The sequence below is a fragment of the Chrysemys picta genome, chromosome 9 (assembly GCF_011386835.1).
Source record: "Chrysemys picta bellii isolate R12L10 chromosome 9, ASM1138683v2, whole genome shotgun sequence".
NCBI lineage: Eukaryota > Metazoa > Chordata > Testudines > Emydidae > Chrysemys > Chrysemys picta.
This window is the reverse complement of record NC_088799.1, coordinates 21,148,595-21,171,363: the sequence shown is the minus strand read 5'-3', so window position 1 is coordinate 21,171,363 and position 22,769 is coordinate 21,148,595. Positions and strand designations below refer to the sequence as shown.

General features: G+C 43.4%; 2 protein-coding genes across 2 annotated transcripts; one reads left to right on the top strand and one right to left on the bottom strand.

Annotated features, from left to right (window-relative positions):
- Window positions 1-738: 738 nt before the first annotated feature.
- NMD3 (NMD3 ribosome export adaptor) lies at window positions 739-22,540 on the bottom strand. The gene is made up of 16 exons (XM_008164996.4): window positions 22,338-22,540; window positions 21,985-22,045; window positions 21,358-21,492; window positions 20,805-20,901; window positions 14,420-14,500; window positions 13,653-13,781; window positions 10,492-10,582; window positions 10,178-10,256; window positions 9,723-9,819; window positions 7,914-8,031; window positions 6,854-6,999; window positions 5,809-5,921; window positions 4,408-4,480; window positions 3,640-3,746; window positions 2,166-2,236; window positions 739-1,798 (listed from the first exon to the last, which is right to left on the bottom strand). Exons 2-16 carry the CDS (start codon window positions 22,026-22,028, stop codon window positions 1,665-1,667), a joined length of 1,515 nt encoding a protein of 504 aa, XP_008163218.2. The 5' UTR covers window positions 22,029-22,045; window positions 22,338-22,540; the 3' UTR covers window positions 739-1,664.
- LOC135973485 (uncharacterized) lies at window positions 14,933-17,203 on the top strand. The gene is made up of 2 exons (XM_065556869.1): window positions 14,933-15,639; window positions 16,634-17,203. The coding sequence occupies exons 1-2, from the start codon at window positions 15,063-15,065 to the stop codon at window positions 17,107-17,109; spliced, it is 1,053 nt and encodes a 350-aa protein (XP_065412941.1). The 5' UTR covers window positions 14,933-15,062; the 3' UTR covers window positions 17,110-17,203.
- Window positions 22,541-22,769: the final 229 nt, after the last annotated feature.

Below are 22,769 nucleotides of genomic sequence, written 5' to 3'. Positions count from 1 at the left end.
ATGCACAGCCAGAAAGTGTCATAACTGGGCCTGCATCCCCAGGCACAGCAGAAATGATGGATGCTTTGTGCACCCAAGTAACAGGTTTACTTGATCCCATGCAGGAGGAGGAGGGAAACGGTATTGTAAGTGAGCTGTCCCATAGGACAGGGACTTGAAGTGTAAACTGGATTATAGGATAAGTATAGGAATTCTTGTTCACATGCAGTGTCTAGCCTCGTGTCAGGGACTTTTTAATCTTTCCTTCAATCCCAGAGAAGCTATCAAACTTAAGGGTCTTCACGACAAACTATTACCTAAGCTTAAGAGAGGCACGCTTTGGTTGGACCTCAGTCCTGCCTGTCTTCTGTGTTTCAATCTTGTACATTATCACAAAAATACATGTAGGAAGGAACAGTCCACACCCATAGTCCAGTTCCTATGCTATGTATGATACCGTTAGACTATATCCACTATTGAATTGACACTATACATTAAAGTTTCCTCTAATTTTCTACCTCTTATTTAAATTTTACAGTGAAGCAAGGAGAGAAAGTTTATTCCTTACTTCACCTTCTAGTTACCATGCATCATTTTAGAAGAGTTAAAAATATAGTGGCAAGACTGGTTTTGCTGCACTGTATAGGTTTATCCTTTCTATGCAAGGAAATTATACATTTGTCAAACCTGAAAGCTCTCATGCAGTTCAGTAAAGCTTCTATTCTACCAACCCCTCTGCAGTAAAACAAAACAAAAAACTGAAGGATGTCAATATTTAATATTCTGTTATTCCAAAACGATTGCACATTTTGACCATGCCCTCTTTGGTATTAAAACTTCTAACAATTAAGCCAGTAACAGTTGACAGACATTTTGTTAATATATTGAGTTATTGGCTAAAAAGAAATGTTCAGCGTTCTAACAGTTTCAAATGTAAGATTCACAATTGGAGATATTTATTCATGTTAAATGCCAGTATCAGTGGGTTAATTTAGGATAGTGCAGTATATCCCACAATGAGCAAGGGTGGCCATGCTTTGTGATTCAGAGGGCTGTACTGGCACCTGACTTACATATTATTTTACATAAGGATTTTTATGCACACACTTGTATGTATAGCTTCTTTACTAGAGGAACAAACCATGTACTTGTATTTACCAGAAATATTGTAATATGAATTTATTCAGCATCTTCCATTCAAAGACCTTAAAGCACTTTCCAAGCAAATCTAGTCTAACTCCTCTCCTGTGAAGAAGACAAAGGTCTCTTTTATAGGAGAGGAAGCTACAGAAAGTCGGGCAGAATCAGGAACAGATCCCATTGCTTTTGACTCATCTTGCATCTGAATCACATGACAATCCTGTGGAATACACCTGCAGTTTCAGCTTGCACTCACATTGCAGAAATTATAGGGAGAAGGCTGCAGGAGAATGTCTGAAAAATTTGCAGGCCTTATGTTGTGACACCTTCAGCAGGAATTTGATTTTACTAAATCTGATCCCCCTCAGCAGTTTGTGTAGCACACAACCTTATTTATGGGTAAGAAGGGTTTACGTGCATAGCCTTTCATATTCACAAGACTACATGAATGTCTATGATTAGTTTAACAGTTCATTACATTTATTTCTGTGTGAGATAGTTTTTCTTCTCAAGAGTACACTGATTGCATTTACTAATGCATATCCTTATTGGGTCATCATATCAGAACCCTCCCCACCAGTGGCATCCTGGGAGATATGGAGCTCCTCGAGCATCTCAGCCAGACTGATTCGTGGAGCACCTTCATCATCTGTGTCACTTTCCACTGGAATTTTTGAATCTAAAAAACCAAACAAGAAAAACCAAATAAGGAAATAATAGCTCCAAGAAATTTCATAGCTTAAAGCTAGTACATCAGCAATACACCCTGCCCCTTTCATATAGGGTGCTGAATTATAGACCAACAGTATTTTTTCCAAATTAGACTTCCATTCCAATCCTACCTTTGCCGCAAATACAAAACATGAACACACAGTAATCAAAAAGGCTGTAAAGTATCTATTGACATTATGACCTCAAGTAATATGCATTCTCCCAAGTGTATGTCACTTTACCCTGAGCATTCAACTCCTTCTGAATTACCAGAAGCTAAATATAATCTGAAGTCACAAGTGTTATGCACAGTTACACAGTTCAGGAAAATTTACCTTTATAAATATTGACATTCTTTCTAATTGTCTCATCTTCTTCAAGATCTTCAAGGAAGTCCTGGTACTGCCTAAAAAGCAACAAACTCAATTGAATACATTAACTCTTCCTTTAGAATTATGCAAACTCTGGAGTCTGGCAGGCTAGCAGCCCAGTGGAATCCAAACTGGTTAGGGCCAATCCTAAAGGTGACACTCTACTGCACGTAAAAACCCCAATAGGGATGGGCAGGGAGAGACTTACTCAGAAAACTTCATGAGTTAAAAGTGCTCTTGTTTTATTATACACTGAGAATACTTACATTTTGTAGCAGTTACAGCTATGTGCTTCAAGTACAGATTAAAAAAAACTCAAGGAGGGGCTGCTTATATTTCTATGGGTCCTGTGGGGACCAGTGAACAAATAGCAGAGCCCTAGCTCCATCCCCCAAATCCCAAGTTGCCCAAATGTGTTCAAAAACAACAGGCACAAAACTTTAGGGTTAGGGGAGAAGGGTAGGCATGGACTCACTGACTACAGCCTTTCTACTTGCAGGGTTTTAAGGCACTTATGTCTTGGGTGTGTTGTCAGCACTTAAATAATAACTGCTCTACCTCTCACTTCTTTGCTCCCTTTAAGGCCCATGAAGTGTAGGGAAGCATTGCACATCAAGAAATGATTACAGGATTTGGTCCCTCAGACACACGCTCTTATAACATCCCCTTCTTTGTAATTCAGTCTTTGTGTAGTTTATATTTATAGTATGCCACTAATATGCTGTAGCTTTTACATTCCAATTTAACTCTGATCTTTTGCTTCCATTTTCCAGTCAGTTAGGCATTAGAGTTAGTCAGCTGTCGTATATAATTTGTTACCGAACATACCAATGACAAACGTTTCCTCTCCCTTACAGATGTCTCTTCAGACAGCTTAATGTATAATCGGTTGTCCCACAGACATGGGGTCTGACTCCACTCACTAACGATTTCAGTTTTTTTTTTTTTTTTAAGTCTTTGTAGTCAATGCTTATACTGTGTAACTCTGTGTAACCTTTAGTAAGGGCTGTAAGATTGTGGGCAAAATTCAAGGAAGTTTTACTATATTGTCTCAAATATCAGTCTCCGCTACAATTTCACAAAGCAGTCAAAAGCGGGATGAGATTTCACTCTGAGCACTCAGGGCTAAATTGTGTCTTTAAGGCACTCCCTGCAGTAGGGAGCAGTGAAGAGGTATACCTCTCCCTAGAATGCAGGGACACCAGACCTGCTAAGCCATCCTCTGATATGGTAAGCATGCACTTCCCCTTATGGAGTGCCAGTTGTACCTGCCTGTGTGGAAGAAGAGGAGGAGTGGTGTCTCCACTTATTCTGGATGCCCTTTAGACCAGATAATGGTACTAAACCTAGTACGTGCTCAGGAGAGATTGAGAAATGCTACCCATTACTGGACCCTGCAGATGGTTCAAGGGGAAAAGCTACTGAGCAGAAACCAAACCTTTCATCATCTGTATCCATGCCTTCTCTGTCCCTTTCCAGCTCTTTCAGTTTCCAGTTCCTACGACGCTGGCGTTTAGTGCGGTCATAACTCTTCTTTATTAATACCTACACAGAAGATATCATTTTAGACCAACTTTCAGAAAAACACTAACATTCTTTGGATCTATGAACCAAGGAATTGTACTGCATTGTGGATTCTTCGATACTATAATTGGTCACAAGAGGGCAGCAAGGGACAGCTGTACCTCAGCTGTGAATAAAGGATTGAGTCAGGCACCTCATTGAGCCTGAATAGTGAAGTTCTCACACTATTTATATAGTGCTTGTCATACAAAGGGCTCCCAAAGTCCTTTCCAAGCTATATATGTGTATGGGAGGAACAGTACAGTGTTTGCGCAGCACAGATAGGACACAATAGTTTAGAGAAGGAAATGGATATTACAGATCCAGAAGAGCAGAAGGGATAATTGTGATCTAATTTAACCTTCTGCATAACACAGGCCACAGGACTTCCTTGAATTAATTCCTGTTTGAGCTAGGGCATGTTTTTCAGAAAGAAAGCCAATCCAAACATCAGGGAAAATTTAAACAGCCAGAATATAATTTCCAAAACTGGAATTTGACCAGGATGCTGGTGCTAATACCTCGTTTCCCCTGATTTTTAGGCTAGGACTACAACATCCATTTTATAGACCATAATGTTCTCATTTTCAATAATGCACAAGAAACAAACTTCTCTACAAGAAAGGAGAGTCCAGGACCTTACCACATCAGGAACGTTGTGTGGGTTCATCTTATTTGCAAATTCGTCGTTGAGGTTACAATTGGCCAAGTCAAATCTAAAAGGAAGATATTTACAACACACTTAATAGCTTGAACATTTAACCTTTCATGTTTTATTCTTCCAAGAAGAAACATAATATAATTACAATTTTATAGTTCATACAAAAGAGACCAAACTTCCAGAAAGAAGTAACGATACACAAAAGGGAAGAAAATCCATGCTACTAAGCATCCTTGATAAACAAGTTAAACTCTTTACATTTTAAGGTACATCAGAGATTTTACACACACACACACACACACACACACACACACACACACACACACACACACACAGATCAAGTACATGACATGCTATACCCTTCAAGCTGTTCTGTTGTCTCCATCCCATCTTGACTTCTGACACACTCCAACATGCTTGGTCTTTGAACATGTCACTACCTTGGCATCTTAGAAACCCGCCCAAGCCTCGCCATGTCTAAGCAGTGTGTTTGTCATATGTGCATTCTATATACTCATTGCTTTGATTGACTGCTAGCTGACTGACCCCATTCCAATCTGGCTTTTGTCCCTCCATGCCATTGAGACTTCTCTCATTAAGGTCACCAATGACCTCTTCCTGGCTCTGTCCAAGGGCCTCTTCTCCACCCTCATATTTTCTGTCACTTTGAATTTTAAAATTAGAACAGTTCACAATTCTGTTGGTAAAGCATGAGCCTGAGCTGAATCCAGATCGGCTTCCCACAGCTGTGCTAGCTCTTCAGCTCTAACCATAGCAAAACGTGGAAACACTGTAATTAGATACAATTCTGAACGTGCACAGGCAGCAGTACTGAGTCAAAAGGTGTCATTTTTACAAGTTTTGGTTTAGATCAGGGGTTCTCAAACTTCATTGCCCCACGATCCCCATGCGACAACAAAAATTACTTTACGACCCCAGGAGGGGGAACCGAAGCCCAAGCCCTGCCACTCCGAGTGGGCTGGGGGGAAGCCGAAGCCCAAGGCTTCCGCTCTTGGCAGGGGGCCTGTAACCTGAACCCCATCACCTAGGGCTGAAGTCGAAGGGCTCGGGCTTTGGCCCTGGGCCTCAGCAAGTCTAATGCCAACCCTGGCGAGCCCATTAAAATGGGGTTGCAACCTACACTCGGGTCCTGATCCACAGTTTGAGAACCACTGATTTAAATGGACACTTTAAAAACAGAAGCCACCTCTCTTCTACCAACCCAAAACCCTTTTCCACAATGACAGAATAATAAGATCTTTCCTGTCCCACATGCCTTGTAACTTTGGGGTCAGTGTTACAGGAAGTTGAGATTTTATTAACCTGCAGGATATGTCTCAGAGAATCAAATATTGATTGAAAATAGCATATATCAATACAAACCCCAAGACTAGGTCTCCAGGATTTAGAAGGTGCCCCAAGTGAGTGCGGCAGAAATACTGATTATCTGTATTCATCTCTGAGGTTTTCTGTACCCAGGCTTCAGCAAGAGTGTGCTTGAGAAATGGAAATAAACATTTTTGTAATGAGATGCAGATAGTTTCATTTGCTGCTGCACAATTAAAACACGTCTATTGCTGTATTATGTAACATTTGATATTGCATCAGTAACAATACTGTCTTCTTCTGTATCCAACTTCCATTTCCTTATCGTTAATGATTGCCTTTTTACTGAAGACAAACAAATGGAAACAATGGGAAATTTTCACACATCCCATTTAGATTTCCTCCCATAAATATGATCACAAGGATTGTTTTTACTTCATTATGTACCACAGAGTTTTTGGAACAAGCAATATTGTTTGGTAAGGAAATATAACAATTTAAGAGCAGCAAACCAAAGGCTAGGCATTGTTACATAGAAGTCTAAGTAGGACAAAGTGCCAAGCCACAGTCTTGTGTTATTAAGAAAGAACAACTGCTACAAGATCTGTAATAAAAAAACTAGTAAGAGAGGTGAATGGACTTCTGAACACCAGTCCCTAGTACTAATTTGACCTAGGCAATCAGGTAGAATATTTGTCAATATATTTGTCAAATATGGTTCATTCAGTTATAAATAAACTTAGCTGGTATCCACAATCCTCTAAGTGTTGGACTGCATAAAATGCTTCATTACTAAATTGTGACCTAAAATATTAACCTAAGAGTAAGAAGCTTATAACAAAATCAAATTTTAACTTCATTTTGAAGCAAAATAATTTTTGAAAAGGGAATTCATGTGATGTGTATGCAATTCCCAATGAATGAGAATGATGTATTGCACCTTTCTTAGGGGAGGGCTTCACCAGCTAACAATAGTCAGAACATTTTTGGATACATTTGGAAAAACGTGCAGTTTGTTTTGTAATATCGAGTGAGCCAAAACAGAATTCCAGACAAGGAACCAGGTTTCCAGAAGTGGTAAATAAGGCAAATAAACTCTTACTTTGTTTGATTTCATCCCTGCACCTGCACCTTGTTTTCTCTCTTGGACCCTGGTGATATCTATTACAATGAACTCCTCCAACTGCTTTGGATGGAACAAGCTATTGAAAGGGTGACGCCAGTAAGTGTTTCCATCAATGTCAGCAACTGAAAGAGCAAATACAGACCTTTGGAGTCTGAAAGCAATTTTCCTTTGCCCACACATACAAAATATGCATTACTAAGCCAAAAATCAAGGCAACTGCCAAATGATCAGTGATATTACACTTCAACAGAGTAGACGCATTGAGGCCAGATGTACACTATAAACTACTGCTGATGTAGCATTGTCAAAATCAGGGTGTGATCTGACAAGAGTCCCTAGTGTAGATGCAGTTATACCAACAAAACTGTACTTTTGCCAGTATAGCTTATTTTGTTAGGAGGGGAAGGGAAGACGGGAATAAGCTACACCCCCAATAGGAGTGCTTTGCTAGTAAATATACTGGTATTGCTATTCCCGCAAAGTGCTCCTCGTGCAGACCTGACCTGAGTCACAAGTTAGTTAGCATTCCGTATCTCCATCTTAATTCTAAAGGAATTTGTCTATGATAGACTAAGGCCTAGTTTACACTTAAAAAGTCACTTCTAACTGACACACCTGTGCTGGCAAAACCCCTAATGTAGACAGTTTTCTCCTGGTATAAACTACACCGGCAATATAGAACTCAACTATCAGAGTTGGCCAGTACAGCTATAATAGTAAACCCTTTCTAAACACTGCTTACGTGGCACAGCAAGGTGACAAAAGGAACGAATCATCCAGACAGCCTCTGCAAGGACTCTGTGGTACACTTTGTATACGACAGTAGAGAATTCAGGGGCTAAGAGATTAATTTCTTAGTTGCCATTAATTTGTTTGGCAATGAGAAGACTGATTTAATCTTTCAAAATTAAGGTCTGAAACACAAGATGTGCATCAGGAAAACATTCAGTAAGAACAATGCCAACAGAAGAATTACTACTAGACACCAGGATTAACTTTCAAGGGAAAAAATAGTAACTCCCCTCCCTCAACTTACTTTGCAGAGTGTTGGGATCAATGAGGTGGATGGTACTTGTTACTCTGATGCACACACAAATCTGGCTCATATTCCCAAGGCTCTGTGCCAGTTTTGGAGACAGACATACAACATTGTCCTGTGCAGCAAGAGACAAAATTGCACACATTTGTTTTCTTGTTTTTAGTTATATTTAGATTTTTAGCAAAGTACTAAAACTTTTTTAAACAAGTCCTTAAATTGAGCTTGAGAATAACCACTATTACCATTCAACATAGATGCTATGAACAAACAACTGGGGGGGGGGGGGGGGGGAGGGGAAATCTACTTCCACAATACTGTGTGGTTGAGAAGTGAGTTTCTAACATCCCTATGGTAAAACTTTGACAATTGGTAAGAAAATAGCTTTTTAGTTACAGCACAAAGTCATTTTTCCCAACCTTCAATGGAACAAAGGAGGAAGACATTGTCCATCTGCATAGTGCCCTTTGCATGGTTCTCCTACTTATCAGAAAGTTTTGGATATTTCTGTAAACTTGAGGAAAGATAAGGTTTTACCATATTCTGTTTTTAAGGTTTCTCCAGGGATCATTCTTTACTTTTTCAGGGATTAACATTAGTTACATTTTCTCAGGGTATAAAGTAAGAAGTCAGTAGTGCAGGTCTCTGTCTCCTAAATTAGCAAAAATGCTCAAAGGTGGAAAAGATGTTTTACACTAACTATAGTACATATTCAGTGGGGCTCAATTTGTGACCAGCAATATTTTTCTTAACTACCCAAATGACTAGGCTATTTTGGATATATTTTCAGGCAAATTGTCTAAAATACAGACCTCAATTATCTACAGATAACCACCTCCATTTTTAATATAAATATTGTAATAGTACCCCCCAAAGGGGCTAATCAAAATCTCATTAAAGCCCCACTGTGCTAGGCTCAGTATAAACACATACCAAGACTATCCCTGCCCAGAAGAGCTTTTCACACTTGGGTGCAGTTATACTTTTTTTAACTTGCACAGAAGTTTGTTTTCCCTATATTTTACTTCTCGTGCTACTGGACTAAGACAAATCCACATAACACCCTGACAACCACTACTACTGCTAATGATCATCTTCATTTGGGTCAAGTAAACTTTCAACATGTAAATCAAAGAAGTGCAAATGAATACATAATGCATGGAAACACAAGGGTATGCTTCAAGTGCATTGGGATATGTATTTACTTTAATATTTAAAGGTGTTATTACATAAGCCCTACTATACAAGAATCCTCTCGAAAGCTACCAAAAAAAGCATTATTACGTGTTAAGCAATACAGAACAGAGGTGCACTTTGAAGGTCATAGGTAAATCTGCTTTTCAGTGATATGAGCCAAAAACCCAGTTTGGAGGATATCTGAAAGTGAACATGGAAATTCTCAAGCCATTATCTCTCTCAAACACTTCACGCGATTGTGCACAAAACTTTTCAGTCAAATTCTACCATGGGATGAAATTTAGCATGTACATTTTGAGGTGCATTGGTTTTGCTTTTGATGTAATTATACAAATATGTTGCACATTGGGTTTGTAAGTGCTGGTTTCAGCCAGAAATATGGAGAAACAAGCACTCTATCCCCTTCCAAAATGATTTTGAGCACACTTTTTAAAATACTTTCCAAGCTAATGGAATGCTTGATGAGAACTTTTTTCACTAAGAATGCATTTACCTTAAAAGATCCTGTTTAAAAAAAAAATCCTGCCTCATCATGATCAAAAATGTAAATTACAGCCATTGTAAGTTAGTAATATATTTTATCCCTTTTAAAAAAAAAAAGAGGAAAGCTACCTTGCATATTGGAACAATCTCCACAGAGAAAGTGCTTTTGTAATTGTAGGCATTGCTATGAATATCATGAGAAATCAAACGCTGGGATGATTTTGATCTAAAAGACATAAGTAAAACTTTAAAGAAGCAAAACAAGGCATAAGAAATATACAGAAGATAATTCATTCTATCAGCACAAAATATTGTAGTAGAAAAAGACTTGCAAAGATATGGCTTCATATCACAAGAAAATTAGGAATAACATGGAAAACAGGACACTGGACAAAAGAGTTAGTTGCATGATGTCTCAGCTGATGGAAAAATTTGGAGACTTAGATGGGATGAGTCTTTTGTAATTATAACAGAGAACTGCTGGTTCTGCACTTTACATATGATTTTTAAAATAAAGGTTCAAAGTAATTTTCCAACAGCTCTTGAAAATCTGAGTTAGAATGTGATAAACTATGGCAAAATACCTGGAAGGAACTGTACACTGAAGAAAGTCTACCATCTTCTGGGCATGTTGCTTTGAACCATAATAGAAATCCAGGCCATCTTAAAGAAAACACAGCTACATGAAGATACCTATTTAAAGTACAATATAGTATTTTTCACTGTAAAATAATGGGCTATATATTCAAAATTAGGCATTTAAATCATTCCTGTAAGTAACCAATGTGCACAAAAATTGAATACTAGTACTTATTTTTCGGGCCCAACACAGACTTCCAAATTCGATTACTTCAGTCATTTTACATAAAGATTATTATTGACAAGCCACTTCTCTTACCATGAATCTCTTTGATCCGAAGAGTATTTTGATGAAGCCTGTGTTTTAAAATCAATTGTTCCAAATAGTAGAAAGTCTTTTTGTGCAGAGTCTAAAGTTTAAAAAGTCAAATCAAGGTTACATTATGAAAATTTAACAACCTTCAAGTATTCTGTAAATGCATCAACAGGGTAACCATTAACATGGAATGATCAACTGAAGCAGAAATAATAATATGTAGTTCTTATATAGTGCTTTTTATCTGTAGATCTCAAAGCACTTTACAAAGGAGGTCAGTATCATTATCCCAAAATTACAAATGGGGAAACTGAGTAAGTTTAGACACTGAACTAAATCTTTATGACAAGAGAACTACTGAAAATTTACCATACATGTACATAAGTGTGCAAGCAACTGCTCTATTTATGCCTTCCTGTGTTGCTTTTAAACCTCTATTTCTCATTTACGTTTATATCTTGCTTCTGCAATACTGATTTTTCAATAAATTAGATCCGAAACAATTATAAATAACCCATCTTTCTGATTCTAATGGGATTAATTTAACTGATATTAAAAAACCAAAATGATTAAAAAAAATAATCAACTAGCGCCATGAGCTACATGGCACTAAAATTGTAGTATGCACCCATTCACTTCCTTTTCTCAAGTGGTGAACTTGAATACTGGTTAAAGAAATGCAAATATGGACATTTATAAAAACCAAGCTATTCAAATGTTTAGTTTATCTATCTGATCACCTTATCAAACACTGCATAGCCTAGAGATTGTCTAGGAAGTGTGTTTTCCACCACTTTAGAAGCAGAACAGTTTCAGAAGGATGCAAACTGCCAGCAGGCAGTCTGCTGAGAACAAGATTATTTAGACTAGTCAAGTCTTAGGCAGCCCTGTAAGGAATCACAAAAGGACTGTACAAAACTAAGGGTACGTCTACAATACTTGCAGTTGGGAGCGTGCCTGCCAGCCTGGGTAGACGTGAACATTTGTGGCACTGGCTAGCTGGCTGAGTACAAGCCCACTCGACCCCCCAGGTCCGTACTTGGGTGGCTGGACTGTACTGATGATGAAACATCTATACGGCTAGCTTGAGTGGATTTAGCATCTCTGTATACCTGGTTGGAAGGCCCAGTTCCAGCTGCAGTGTAGACAAGTGTTTGAGCAACAGAATGACTGAAGCTGGATGTTGGTCAAAGCAAAATATTGGGGTAAAACAAAACACTTCCTGCTGCTTTTTCCTAGCAAAAAGTGAAAGTCACAAATGCAGTTAAAAAGTCTGCGAAATTTTTCAAGTATATTAAGTGTCCTAAACATTATTTTCAAGCAGGAAAAATCTAAAAACATTCTTAAATGATATCAGGTCTTATTTTAATAAAGCACATTTTACATTCTTACATTACAAGGTTTTAGAATTTTTACATAAGGCAAAGGTGCAGCCTCTAGAGAAGCTCTACATATTGGTAGGACTGAGCAAGACAGAATCAGGTTATATTTTCAGGTTTAGAAGATTACCTTTGCAACCAAAATGGCTAGAAACCATATTTTTTAAATAAAAACTAGTGGCTCTCCAGTTGTAGTGAAGTTTAAGAAAAGCAAAAATTGAAGAATTCATGACAACCTGTGACAGCATGACAAATAACCTGCCTTAACAATGACATATGAAATGCCTGCCAGACAGGTGCAAAATAAAACAGATCAGAAGGTGCAACTTAGATGCTCAGACACTCACTATATCTGAATTAGTTTTAGACTTATGGAAAAAAGATGTAGGTGTTAGCTCACTGTATGGTTAGGGTCAAAAAAGGAAACAAGAGGTCAGCTAATGTTAGGAGGAGGCTGGAGAATAAGGAAAATATTTCAATACCACTAGCTTATAGGTGGGGCTGGTAGCATCACTTATTAAGATTGTCCAGCACTTCCCATTATTAGACCCTGTTTTTAGCTGCTTATAATTTCGCTGACCTTTACTGTTTGGGCTGAAACTTCCATGCCAAGAATCTGCCTCTGGCTGATATATTTTTATAATTTAATTTCAGCCAAAAGGGTTCAGTCATTTTCAAAAACAAGGCAGGGGAAAAACTAGTTTTGCAATGTTAAAGTAATTCTGGTGACCTTTTCTTTGAAAAGCTCTGGTGGCCCCACACTTTGGAGCATATGTACAAGGCTGGCAACCTTAATTCTGGTATTTCCTAAATGCCTGATTGACTTTGCAACTTTAAAAATGTTTCTTAAACATTTTTGTAAGAGCAATATGCATGAGATTGATGGTTCATGTTCACTTTAAGTTCTGATGCTCACCCTTTTAGGCCAGGAAACAGATATTCTCATCCCTTCCCCCAAAGCCAGGTGAGCTGGAAACAAAGAGAAGCAGGGTTTTCTTCCTTCTTTCCTTATGGGTGGGTGAGGGTAAGTAGCTAATATCATCTCTACATGCTTCTTCCATAGTCCCCGGTCCTCCATCCAAGCATGTCAATATTGAATAGTGCGTGGCACATGAAGATGCAAGCCAAAGAGGCAGATCGGGATGGGTGTTTACCTGTCTATATGAGACCACTCTCCCAGCTACTGGCTTGGTTTGCTGGGAAGCACAGGCTTAAATGTTTTGGATAAGAGGAGAGTAAGAGTTGCTAACATAGGGTATGTCTATACTACTAGACGCGATAAATCGATCCCCGAATCGATGCCTGTACTCCATCTCGGCAGAAGGAGTAAGCGGAGTCGACGGGGGAGTCACGGCGGTTGACTTGCCGCCGGGAGGATGGCCAGGCAAGTCGAACTAAGATACTTCGACTTCAGCTACGTGAATAGCATAGCTGAAGTTGTGTTATCTTAGTTAGAACCTCCGCCCAGTGTAGCCCAGGCCATAGATTGATTAGTTTAGAAAAAAAGACCAAGAGGGGATACAGAATAGCACAAAGGAGGCTAGTGAAACATCTGCAGTTACTTTAATTGGGATACAATGTGAAAGGGCCATTACTGTTCATGCCTCAGAGAACAGACTGGCTGGGGTGAGAAAGATTTCCACCTTATTTTTGCAGACTGTAATATTCCTGTATTGACCAGATCCATTGTGAGAAGCTTACACTTCAAAAGAAGGCATTCAGTATTGGTCACTTGACAGGTTACTGAACTAAATGGATACTGAAGAACATTAGTATTGTTTTTACCTTTTGTCTGACTTGAACCACTGCTTTCCAGAAATCCTTAGCTTCAACTCTATGACAGTCATCACACATTTGAGGCTGAACAACATACTCCACCACAAACACTTGTTGAAGGATTGCTCCATTCATCACCTGCAGAATCAAATTTAAATTTAAGAATGATTACAAATTTCCTTTCTTCTGGTTGAAGATGGTGCCATTTTATAGTTTACATCACTGATGCAAATATTCAACCAAAAATTAGTACCGGTATATTATAGTTCAGAGTAACTGATATAGCAAGATTACTTGACAGCCATTGTTATGCTGTGCATGGAGGTTGGCACTACTATTCATGGAACATAAATGTCATGCTTTTATAAAGACCTCAATTTTCCAAATAATTACTCAGAAAATGAAGATAAAATAATATTTTAACGTGTTTAAAAAACAAAGTTAACTTCTGAACACAAGCAGGCAATTTCTTTATTATAAACCTGCCTCTTTAGACGGTTGAATCTTTCATTAACTTCTCTGCCTGCATATGATTATCTTTCCTCCCTGCAGCTGAGAAAGCAAAATGCCTGACTCAGGCCACTGTCAATACTCTCCATTTGTAGGCTTTAGGCACAGTGAAATCAGCATCTTCCTCCAAGATAAACAAATAACCTTTGGAACATGCTTGGCCTCCACCAGCCAACACAAAATTGCCTTTCAGTACGCTACTGTATTTGTCTCCTAAAATAGTGCTTAGAAAGAAACCTATAAGAGGTGCAATGGATCTCAATTACCTCTTTTTGTACTGTCAGTTTTATTTTAAGTCTCCTGGAATGTGGTTCAGTCCAAACAAAGCTTGCTTCAATCAGCCGCACCTGTCAGTAGAAACAGAGAGGCTTATTCATTATCCTATAGTTGATAAACTGTCAGACTCTCTAACATGCATGTTTAAAGCATGAAAAGTTAACCATTAAGAACACAAGCTTCAGGTACTGAGTTACAAAGTACACCATCAGCAACTGAGGACTGGAAGATGTCTAAGGCCTGGTCTACACTAGGCGTTTATGTCGAAGTTAGCGCCGTTAAATCGAATTAACCCTGCACCCGTCCACACTGCGATGCTATTTAGTTCGACATAGAGGTCTCTTTAATTCGACTTCTGTACTCCTCCCCGACGAGGGGAGTAGCGCTAAATTCGACATGGCCATGTCGAATTAGGCTAGGTGTGGATGGAAATCGACGCTAATAGCTCCGGGAGCTATCCCACAGTGCACCACTCTGTTGACGCTCTGGACAGCAGTGCGAGCTCGGATGCTCTGACCAGCCACACAGGAAAAGCCCCGGGAAAATTTGAATTGGAATTCCTTTTCCTGTCTGGCCAGTTTGAATCTCATTTCCTGTCTGGACATCGTGGCGAGCACAGCAGCACTGGCAACGATGCAGAGCTCTCCAGCAGTGATGGCCGTGCAGTCTGGGAATAGAAAGAGAGCCCCAGCATGGACTGATCGTGAAGTCTTGGATCTCATCGCTGTGTGGGGCGATGAGTCCGTGCTTTCCGAGCTGCGATCCAAAAGAAGGAATGCAAAGATCTACGAGAAGATCTCTAAAGACATGGCAGAGAGAGGATACAGCCGGGATGCAACGCAGTGCCGCGTGAAAATCAAGGAGCTGAGACAAGGCTACCAGAAGACCAAAGAGGCAAACGGACGCTCCGGATCCCATCCCCAGACATCCCGTTTCTACGAGGCACTGCATTCCATCCTCGGTGCTGCCGCCACCACTACCCCACCAGTGACCGTGGACTCTGAGGATGGGATACTGTCCACGGCCGGTTCCTCAGACATGTTAGGGGACGGGGAAGATGAGGAAGGAGATGAGGAGGGCGAGGCAGTTGGCAGCTCTCACAACGCTGATTTCCCCGACAGCCAGGATCTCTTCATCACCCTTACAGAGATCCCCTACGAAGCGTCCCCAGCCATTACCCCGGACACAGAATCTGGTGAAGGATCAGCCAGTAAGTGTTGTAAACATCTAAACATTTATTTTTAACAAAACAGGAATATTAACAATTAAAAGAATGGGTTGTTCATGATTAGTGTGCCCTAGGCGCTTAACGGTTTAGTAAGGGGCAGTGCAAGTTTTGAAAAGAAATCTAGCAATGTCCGGTTTTCAGTGATTGTCCTGCACAAGCCGCTCTACTGTGTATTCCCTGCTACTGCAGCTACAGTAAAATGCGGTCTATATGTGCGGGGATAGAGCAGTAATCCTCCTGGGACATCTCGATGAAGCTCTCCTGGAGGTAACTTGAAAGCCGTTGCATGAGGTTCTTGGGGAGAGCGGCCTTATTGGGTCCTCCGAAGTACGACACGTTGCCGCGCCACGAGATTATCAGGTACTCGGGGATCATTGCTCTGCACAGCAGGGCGGCATACGGCCCTGGTCTTTGGAGGCTTTCCCGGAGCATTCTCTCTTTGTCGCTCTCGGAGATCCTCATCAGGGTGATGTCGGCCATGGTGACCTGCTTTTAATTAGGTAGGGGAATGTTAGTGTTGGGACTGCTTTCCCGTTCCTTTACAGAACTGTCACCGCTGGTTTGCAGCCACGCGGTGGAGGCGGGAGAGGGGCAGCCGAAAGGGATCATTCCCGGGGACAGCCGCGAGGGGGTGGGACAGGGGCAGAGTTCCCGCTTGCCGGATTGCTGGCAGCAGGGACTGACATTGATTTAAATGTGAAATGAGGCCAGTGGTAATCTAAAAGTTTTAAACTGCCACAAGTGTACGGCTTACCATGTCTGCCTGCAACAGAAATTCCGTTGTGCTGCCTCGCTTCTCAAATGTGCTGTTCAAGACCCCAGGCACAGAATGCGAAGGCCGAGAATTCGACCTTGTGCTGAGTGCGCATGTGAAAGGTGCTGTGCATGGTCTTGTTCACAGAGAAAGACTATGTTCTTTGTTCACAACTACATTTATCTTTCAGAGGAATTCACTCCCTTTTTCCCATTTCCACAGCCCCGTCTGCGACTGTCTCACAACCTAGCCTGGAATCACACTCCCAGAGGCTAGCGCGGATTAGGCGTAGGAAGAAGAGGACACGGGAGGACATGTTCTCTGAGCTTATGGCCTCTTCCCAAGCCCAGGCAGCACAGCAGACCCAGTGGCGGGAGAACTTGACCCGAATGCACCAAGCCAACATGGATCGGGAGGAGAGGTGGCGGCAGGAAGACCAGCAGGCGACTCAAACGCTGCTTGGACTACTGAGGGAGCAAACGGACACGCTCCGGCGCCTTGTGGATGTTCTGCAGGAACGGAGGCAGGAGGACAGAGCCCCGCTGCAGTCCATCTCTAACCGCCCTCCCCCGCCACCAAGTCCCATACCCACCTCACCCAAAGTGCAAAGAAGGAGAGGCGGCAGAGTCCCTGCTAACTCTCACTCCACCCCTGCAGAGAGCTCTAGTAGCAGAAGGCTCTCATTTCCCAAAATTTGAAAAGTTCTTTCCTTCCCGCCTGACACAAGCCCACGTCCAAGTTTCACCTCCCAATGCCATGTGTAGTTGATAATAAAAAATTCGTTTCTGTTAACTACTGTTTCAATCATGTTCTTTTGGAGGAGGAGGGGAAAGGGGGTTGGAAATTGGACAGGACAGTCTCCTTTGGCAGGGTACATAGTCGGGGGCAGGCACAGCAGCAGGGCACATACACAGTGCAGTGATGCAGTGACTAGTTGCCCCGGTTAGTCTGGGAGGTTGTTTTGATGTAATGTTGGGGGGGGTGGGTTGCTCTGTGACTTTGTGGCGGGGGAGGGCAGTTACAGATCTTAAGCGCCGGTCCTTAGACAGGATCACAGAGCCACACAGCATGGGATCTGTAACCGTCCTCCCCCTGCCACAAAGTCAAATAGACCTCCCATACACACAGTCCCGATCAGGAGGGGTGACAGGCTCCGTTGAAACAAGCATCCCACCGCAGCGGAGCCTGTCAATCCTTGAGTTTAGAAGCTGCATTCGCATCACAACACTAGACCCGCCCCGCACCACAGTCTGCGTCCCAGTTTTAAAAAATTCCCGCTAAAACAGTATTAAAGAAAACGGTGTGCTTTAACAAAGTAGAACTATTTTTATTTCGACACGTGTGTTGGAGGGGGGGTGAAGGGGGTATGTAACTGGATAGGATAGTCAACATTACCTGGGTAAAGGAACGGGGGCAGGTTTAGCTTCTCAGTACACAAACTATAAAATCACAGGTTACCCTGCTCACTCAGGAACTTTGCTTTCAAAGCCTCCCGGATGCACAGCGCTTCCCGCTGGTCTCTTCTAATCGCCCGGCTGTCTGGCTGTGAGTAATCTGCAGCCAGGCTATTTTCCTCAACCTCCCACCCCGCCATAAAGGTCTCCCCCTTGCTCTCACAGAGATTGTGGAGCACACAGCAAGCTGCTATAACAATGGGGATATTGGTTTCGCTGAGATCACAGCGAGTCAGTAAGCTTCTCCATCTCCCCTTGAGACGGCCAAAAGCACACTCCACCACCATTCTGCACTTGCTCAGCCGGTAGTTGAAGAGTTCTTTTTCAGTGTCCAGGGCGCCAGTATAGGGCTTCATGAGCCAGGGCATTAGCGGGTAGGCTGGGTCCCCGAGGATGACTATAGGCATCTCCACATCCCCAACAGTTATTTTGTGGTCCGGGAAGTAAATACCTTGTTGCAGCCGTCTAAACAGACCAGAGTTCCTGAAAACACGAGCGTCATGAACCTTGCCCGGCCATCCCACGTAGATGTTGGTAAAACGTCCCCTGTGGTCCACCAGTGCTTGCAGCACCATGGAAAAGTATCCCTTTCGGTTAATGTACTGGGTGGCCTGGTGGTCCGGTGCCAGGATAGGGATGTGAGTTCCATCTATGGCCCCACCGCAGTTTGGGAATCCCATCGCTGCGAAGCCATCTATGATCGCCTCCACGTTTCCCAGGGTCACTACCTTTGGCAGCAGTACATCAACGATTGCCTTCGCTACTTGCATCACAACAACCCCCACGGTAGATTTGCCCACCCCAAACTGGTTCGCGACTGACCGGTAGCTGTCTGGCGTTGCAAGCTTCCACAGGGCTATGGCCACTCGCTTCTGTACACTCAGTGCAGCTCGCAACCGGGTGTCACTGCGCTTCAGGGCAGGGGACAGCAACTCACAAAGTTCCAGGAAAATTCCCTTCCGCATGCGAAAGTTTCGCAGCCACTGGGATTCATCCCAGACCTGCAGCACTATGCGGTCCCACCACTCAGTGCTTGTCTCCCGTGCCCAGAATCGCCGTTCCACGGCATCAACATGACCCATTGCCACTGTGATGTCCTCGGCGCTGGGTCGCCTGCTTTCTGACAGGTCTGTGCTACTCTCAGACTTCAGGACATCACCGCGGTGCCGTAGCCTCCTTGCCTGACTTTTCTGCATCTGCCTCAGGGAAACCTTTATGATAAGCTGCGAGACGTTGAGAGCGGCCACAACTGCAGCGATGGTCGCAGCGGGCTCCATGCTCGGAGTACAGTGGCGTCCGCGCTGTCAATGACTGGAAAAGCGCGCGAACTGTTTTCCCGCCGGCGCTTTCAGGGAGGGAGGGCGGGAGTGATGGACGGATGACGACAGTTTCCCAAAAGCACCCTCGACTCATTTTGTTACCCAGAAGGCATTGCCGGCTACACCCAGAATTCCAATGGGCAGAGGGGACTGCGGGAACTGTGGGATAGCTGACCACAGTGCACCGCTTCGAATGTCGACGCTATCACCGTTAGTGTGGACGCACAAAGTCGAATTACTGTCCTTAGTGTGGACACACACGTTCGACTTTGCAATATCGATTACAAAAATTCGATGCAAGTAAAATCGAACTACTCTCGTAGTGTAGACAAGGCCTAAGAAACATGCTTAGCAGTACATCAAACCCAATCAATATTATTAATGCTACACCTCCACAGAATTACATTGAAAAAATTTCTTGTAGCTAAAACCACTGACATAGAAATACTACTACTGCCATTTGTGCTTTTCACTGCAAATTGTCAAGTAACAAACTGCCAGTTACTTAAAAATCAATGTAAAAAAGGCTTACTGAAATTGTTACTTTACTGTGTACTACTATAAATATAACCAAGTAAATAAAATAGAGTTAAAACCTAAGTGGTCTATTTCCTAGTCCAAATTGCGATGTGTGGCACAAGACCAACCAATATCTCAGAGGTGGGCAAACTACGACCTGCGGGCTACATACAGCCCACGGGACCATCCTGCCCGGCCCTTGAGCCCCTGGCTGGGAGGCTAGCCCCTGGCCCATCCCCTGCAGCTCAGCTTGCCCCACCGCCAGTGCTCTGGCCCGCAGGGAGGCCCCGGGGGAGGGAAGGGGGCGGTCAGGGGATGGGGAACGGGGCGGTTAGATAGGTGTAGGAGTCCCGGGGGGTCTGTCAGGGGTCGGGAGTGTGGATGGGATTGGGGCAGGGGACATTGGATAGGGGGTGAGGTTTTGAGGGGGGCAGGAAGTGGGGGTGGGGGGGTCGGAGGCCAGGCTGTTTGGGGAGGCACAGCCCTCCCTACCCAGCCCTCCATACCGTTTTGCAATCCCGATGTGGCCCTTGGGCCAAAAAGTTTGCCCACCCCTGCAATATCTGGTAATACTAACATGATTGTCAAATGCATAATATATCTGTTTGGTTTAACAGTGGATATTAATTTCAGTAACTAAATGCTTTCTTTAGGGATGTGTTTTGTTTGTATTAGCCAGATCTAGCTCCAAATTCTGGGTGAAATCCTGGCCTCGCTGAAGTCAATGGGAATTTTATAATTAAAATTTTTTTTTAAAGAATATTAGGGTTGGAAGGGACCTCAGGAGGTTATCTAGTCCAATCCCCTGCTCAAAGCAGGCCCAATCCCCAACTATTTTTTTTGCCCTAGATCCCTAAATGGCCCCCTCAAGGATTGAACACACAACCCTGGGTTTAGCAGGCCAATGCTCTAACCACTGAGCTATCCCTCCTCCCCATTACTATTGACTTCTATGAGGTCAGGATTTCACCCTCCATCTTTAAAATGAATCAACTGATATAGGGTAGAGGTAAATGTGACTAACTACACAGAAAGCTCTAAAGTCTATACAAGTTAATCAGATCTTATTTTATACAGTGCAACTGCAATTCAGTGACTAACCTTACTAAGCGAAGCTTTGATTTTTTTAAGACACAAAGTAAGAAGTTCTCTCGATTCTAAGGCACACTGAATCCAAGTTCCTGGAGGCTGAAGATATCTGAGATAAGGGGAAACTTTCAATGATTTAAATTATTCAGAGATCACTGTTTATTTCAAACATTATTAGGTTTAGTAAAACAAAATGTTTACGATAAACCCAAAACTGGTGCTTCCATAAGAAAACATTAAGATCCATATACTTCAGAGGTACAGTACTTGAACTTTTCCCCACCTCTGACCCACCCATTCTTTCCTTCAGAAATGACTTAAGCCATCTACTTTTTTCTACATGTGGGCCCACATCCCAGAATCATTAATATTGCTTCTGCAAAACAAAAGCCTTAAAAATAATAATAAAAAAAAAAGTACCAAATAAGGTCAAAACAGACATTTGCATTTTATGAATATAGACTTGGTCATTTCCAACCATCGCTTATGATATTAATGAAAATATCACGAATTAAACATTTTAGTGACATATTAGCCTAAAACCTACAGTGTAATCATATCATACCTCTCACACTGTTTGCAGAAGTGAACAGTGACTTGTTTGGGGATTCCTTCTGTGATATCCACCTGAATTCGTAAACATGCCACGCACATGTTCGCAGGGTTTGGTGGGATTGGGATGCCACACTGGCAGCACAGGCTTGAGTAAATGAAGCAGAATTAACAAATGAGAAATAAGCACTATACTTGGGGGGAGTGAGAGGTATAAAGGCAAAGAAAAATGTTGTGATGGGAGGAAGGCCTGCTGCCAGCCAGGGCACACATCAATACATCCTGTCACTGTGCACTTAGTCTGGAAGGTTGGATGGGTTTGGCCTGAAATGAAGACCCAGATCCCCCCAGGGTGTCAGTGACCAATGCCATCTCAAGCCCACCAGAGGAAAGCGACGCCTGTAGCGGCTGCGCTGGGGAAAGGTTCCCGACTCGTGGATCTTCTCCACGGGCTCCCCTCGCAGGGAATTTCAGAGAGGTCCGAGCTTCCATTTCCTGCCCTCCCCTCTATGGGCTCCGGGGACCCGACCGGGGCCTCACAAGAGACCGGGCAGTTCGCTCCAGTCCTACCCAACCCGACCCCATAACTCCCCCGCGGCCCGCCCCGTCCCGCGGGCAGCGCCAGGCCCGTGTCACTTACATGTTCCCCTGGCTGGGGGCCACCGGCTCCTTCATGTACTCCATGTCCGGGCACACGGCTCCTAGGAGGGCGGAAAGCAGGGTCAGCGCGGGCTCGGGGCACCCTGGCGGCGAGCTACTCGCAGGGCTCCCCCTCCCGGCCCGGCCCACGGGTCTCTCCCCGCACACAGGCGGAGGGCGCGAGGCTCCGGTAGGCCCGGGGCGGCGTGTGCGGGCCTACAAGGGCTCTGTGCCTGGGCAGCCCACGCGGAGACACGTGTCAAGCCGGGCCGGTCCCGCTCCGTCTCCGCCCACCCCTTCCCGCCGATCCCGCGCCCCTCTCCCACCCGCCGGCGCGCGGGACCCTTTACTCACCAGCACCCGCTACCCCGTGCACGCTCTGCACGCGGCTTCCGGGTTCCTTCCGGCAGAGCTGGGGGTCTGGGGCCCGGCCGTAACCGAACTCCCGCGAGAACAGGGCGGAAGCGGGGACGATGGTTGTTTACATCAAGCAAGGCTGAGCCGACCTTCCCTTGCGGTTTCTTAGCCAATCCGCGGCCGCGGAGCCTGTGGTTAACGCTGAGGGGCCGCATTCTGAGGTGCGACCACATGTCCCGCCCCGGCTCAGCGAGACTGGCAGGGTAGCCCCGCCCCCACTTTTGCCGACAGCCAATGGCCTGCAAAGATTTTTTTTTTAAGACCGGGAGCAGGGGCACCTGATTGGCTGGGCCATTCCGCTCGCTTTTTAAAAACAGATCAGCTAGTCACAGTGGAGCGTGGCTCTATGCGGCTGTAGGGCAAGATCTG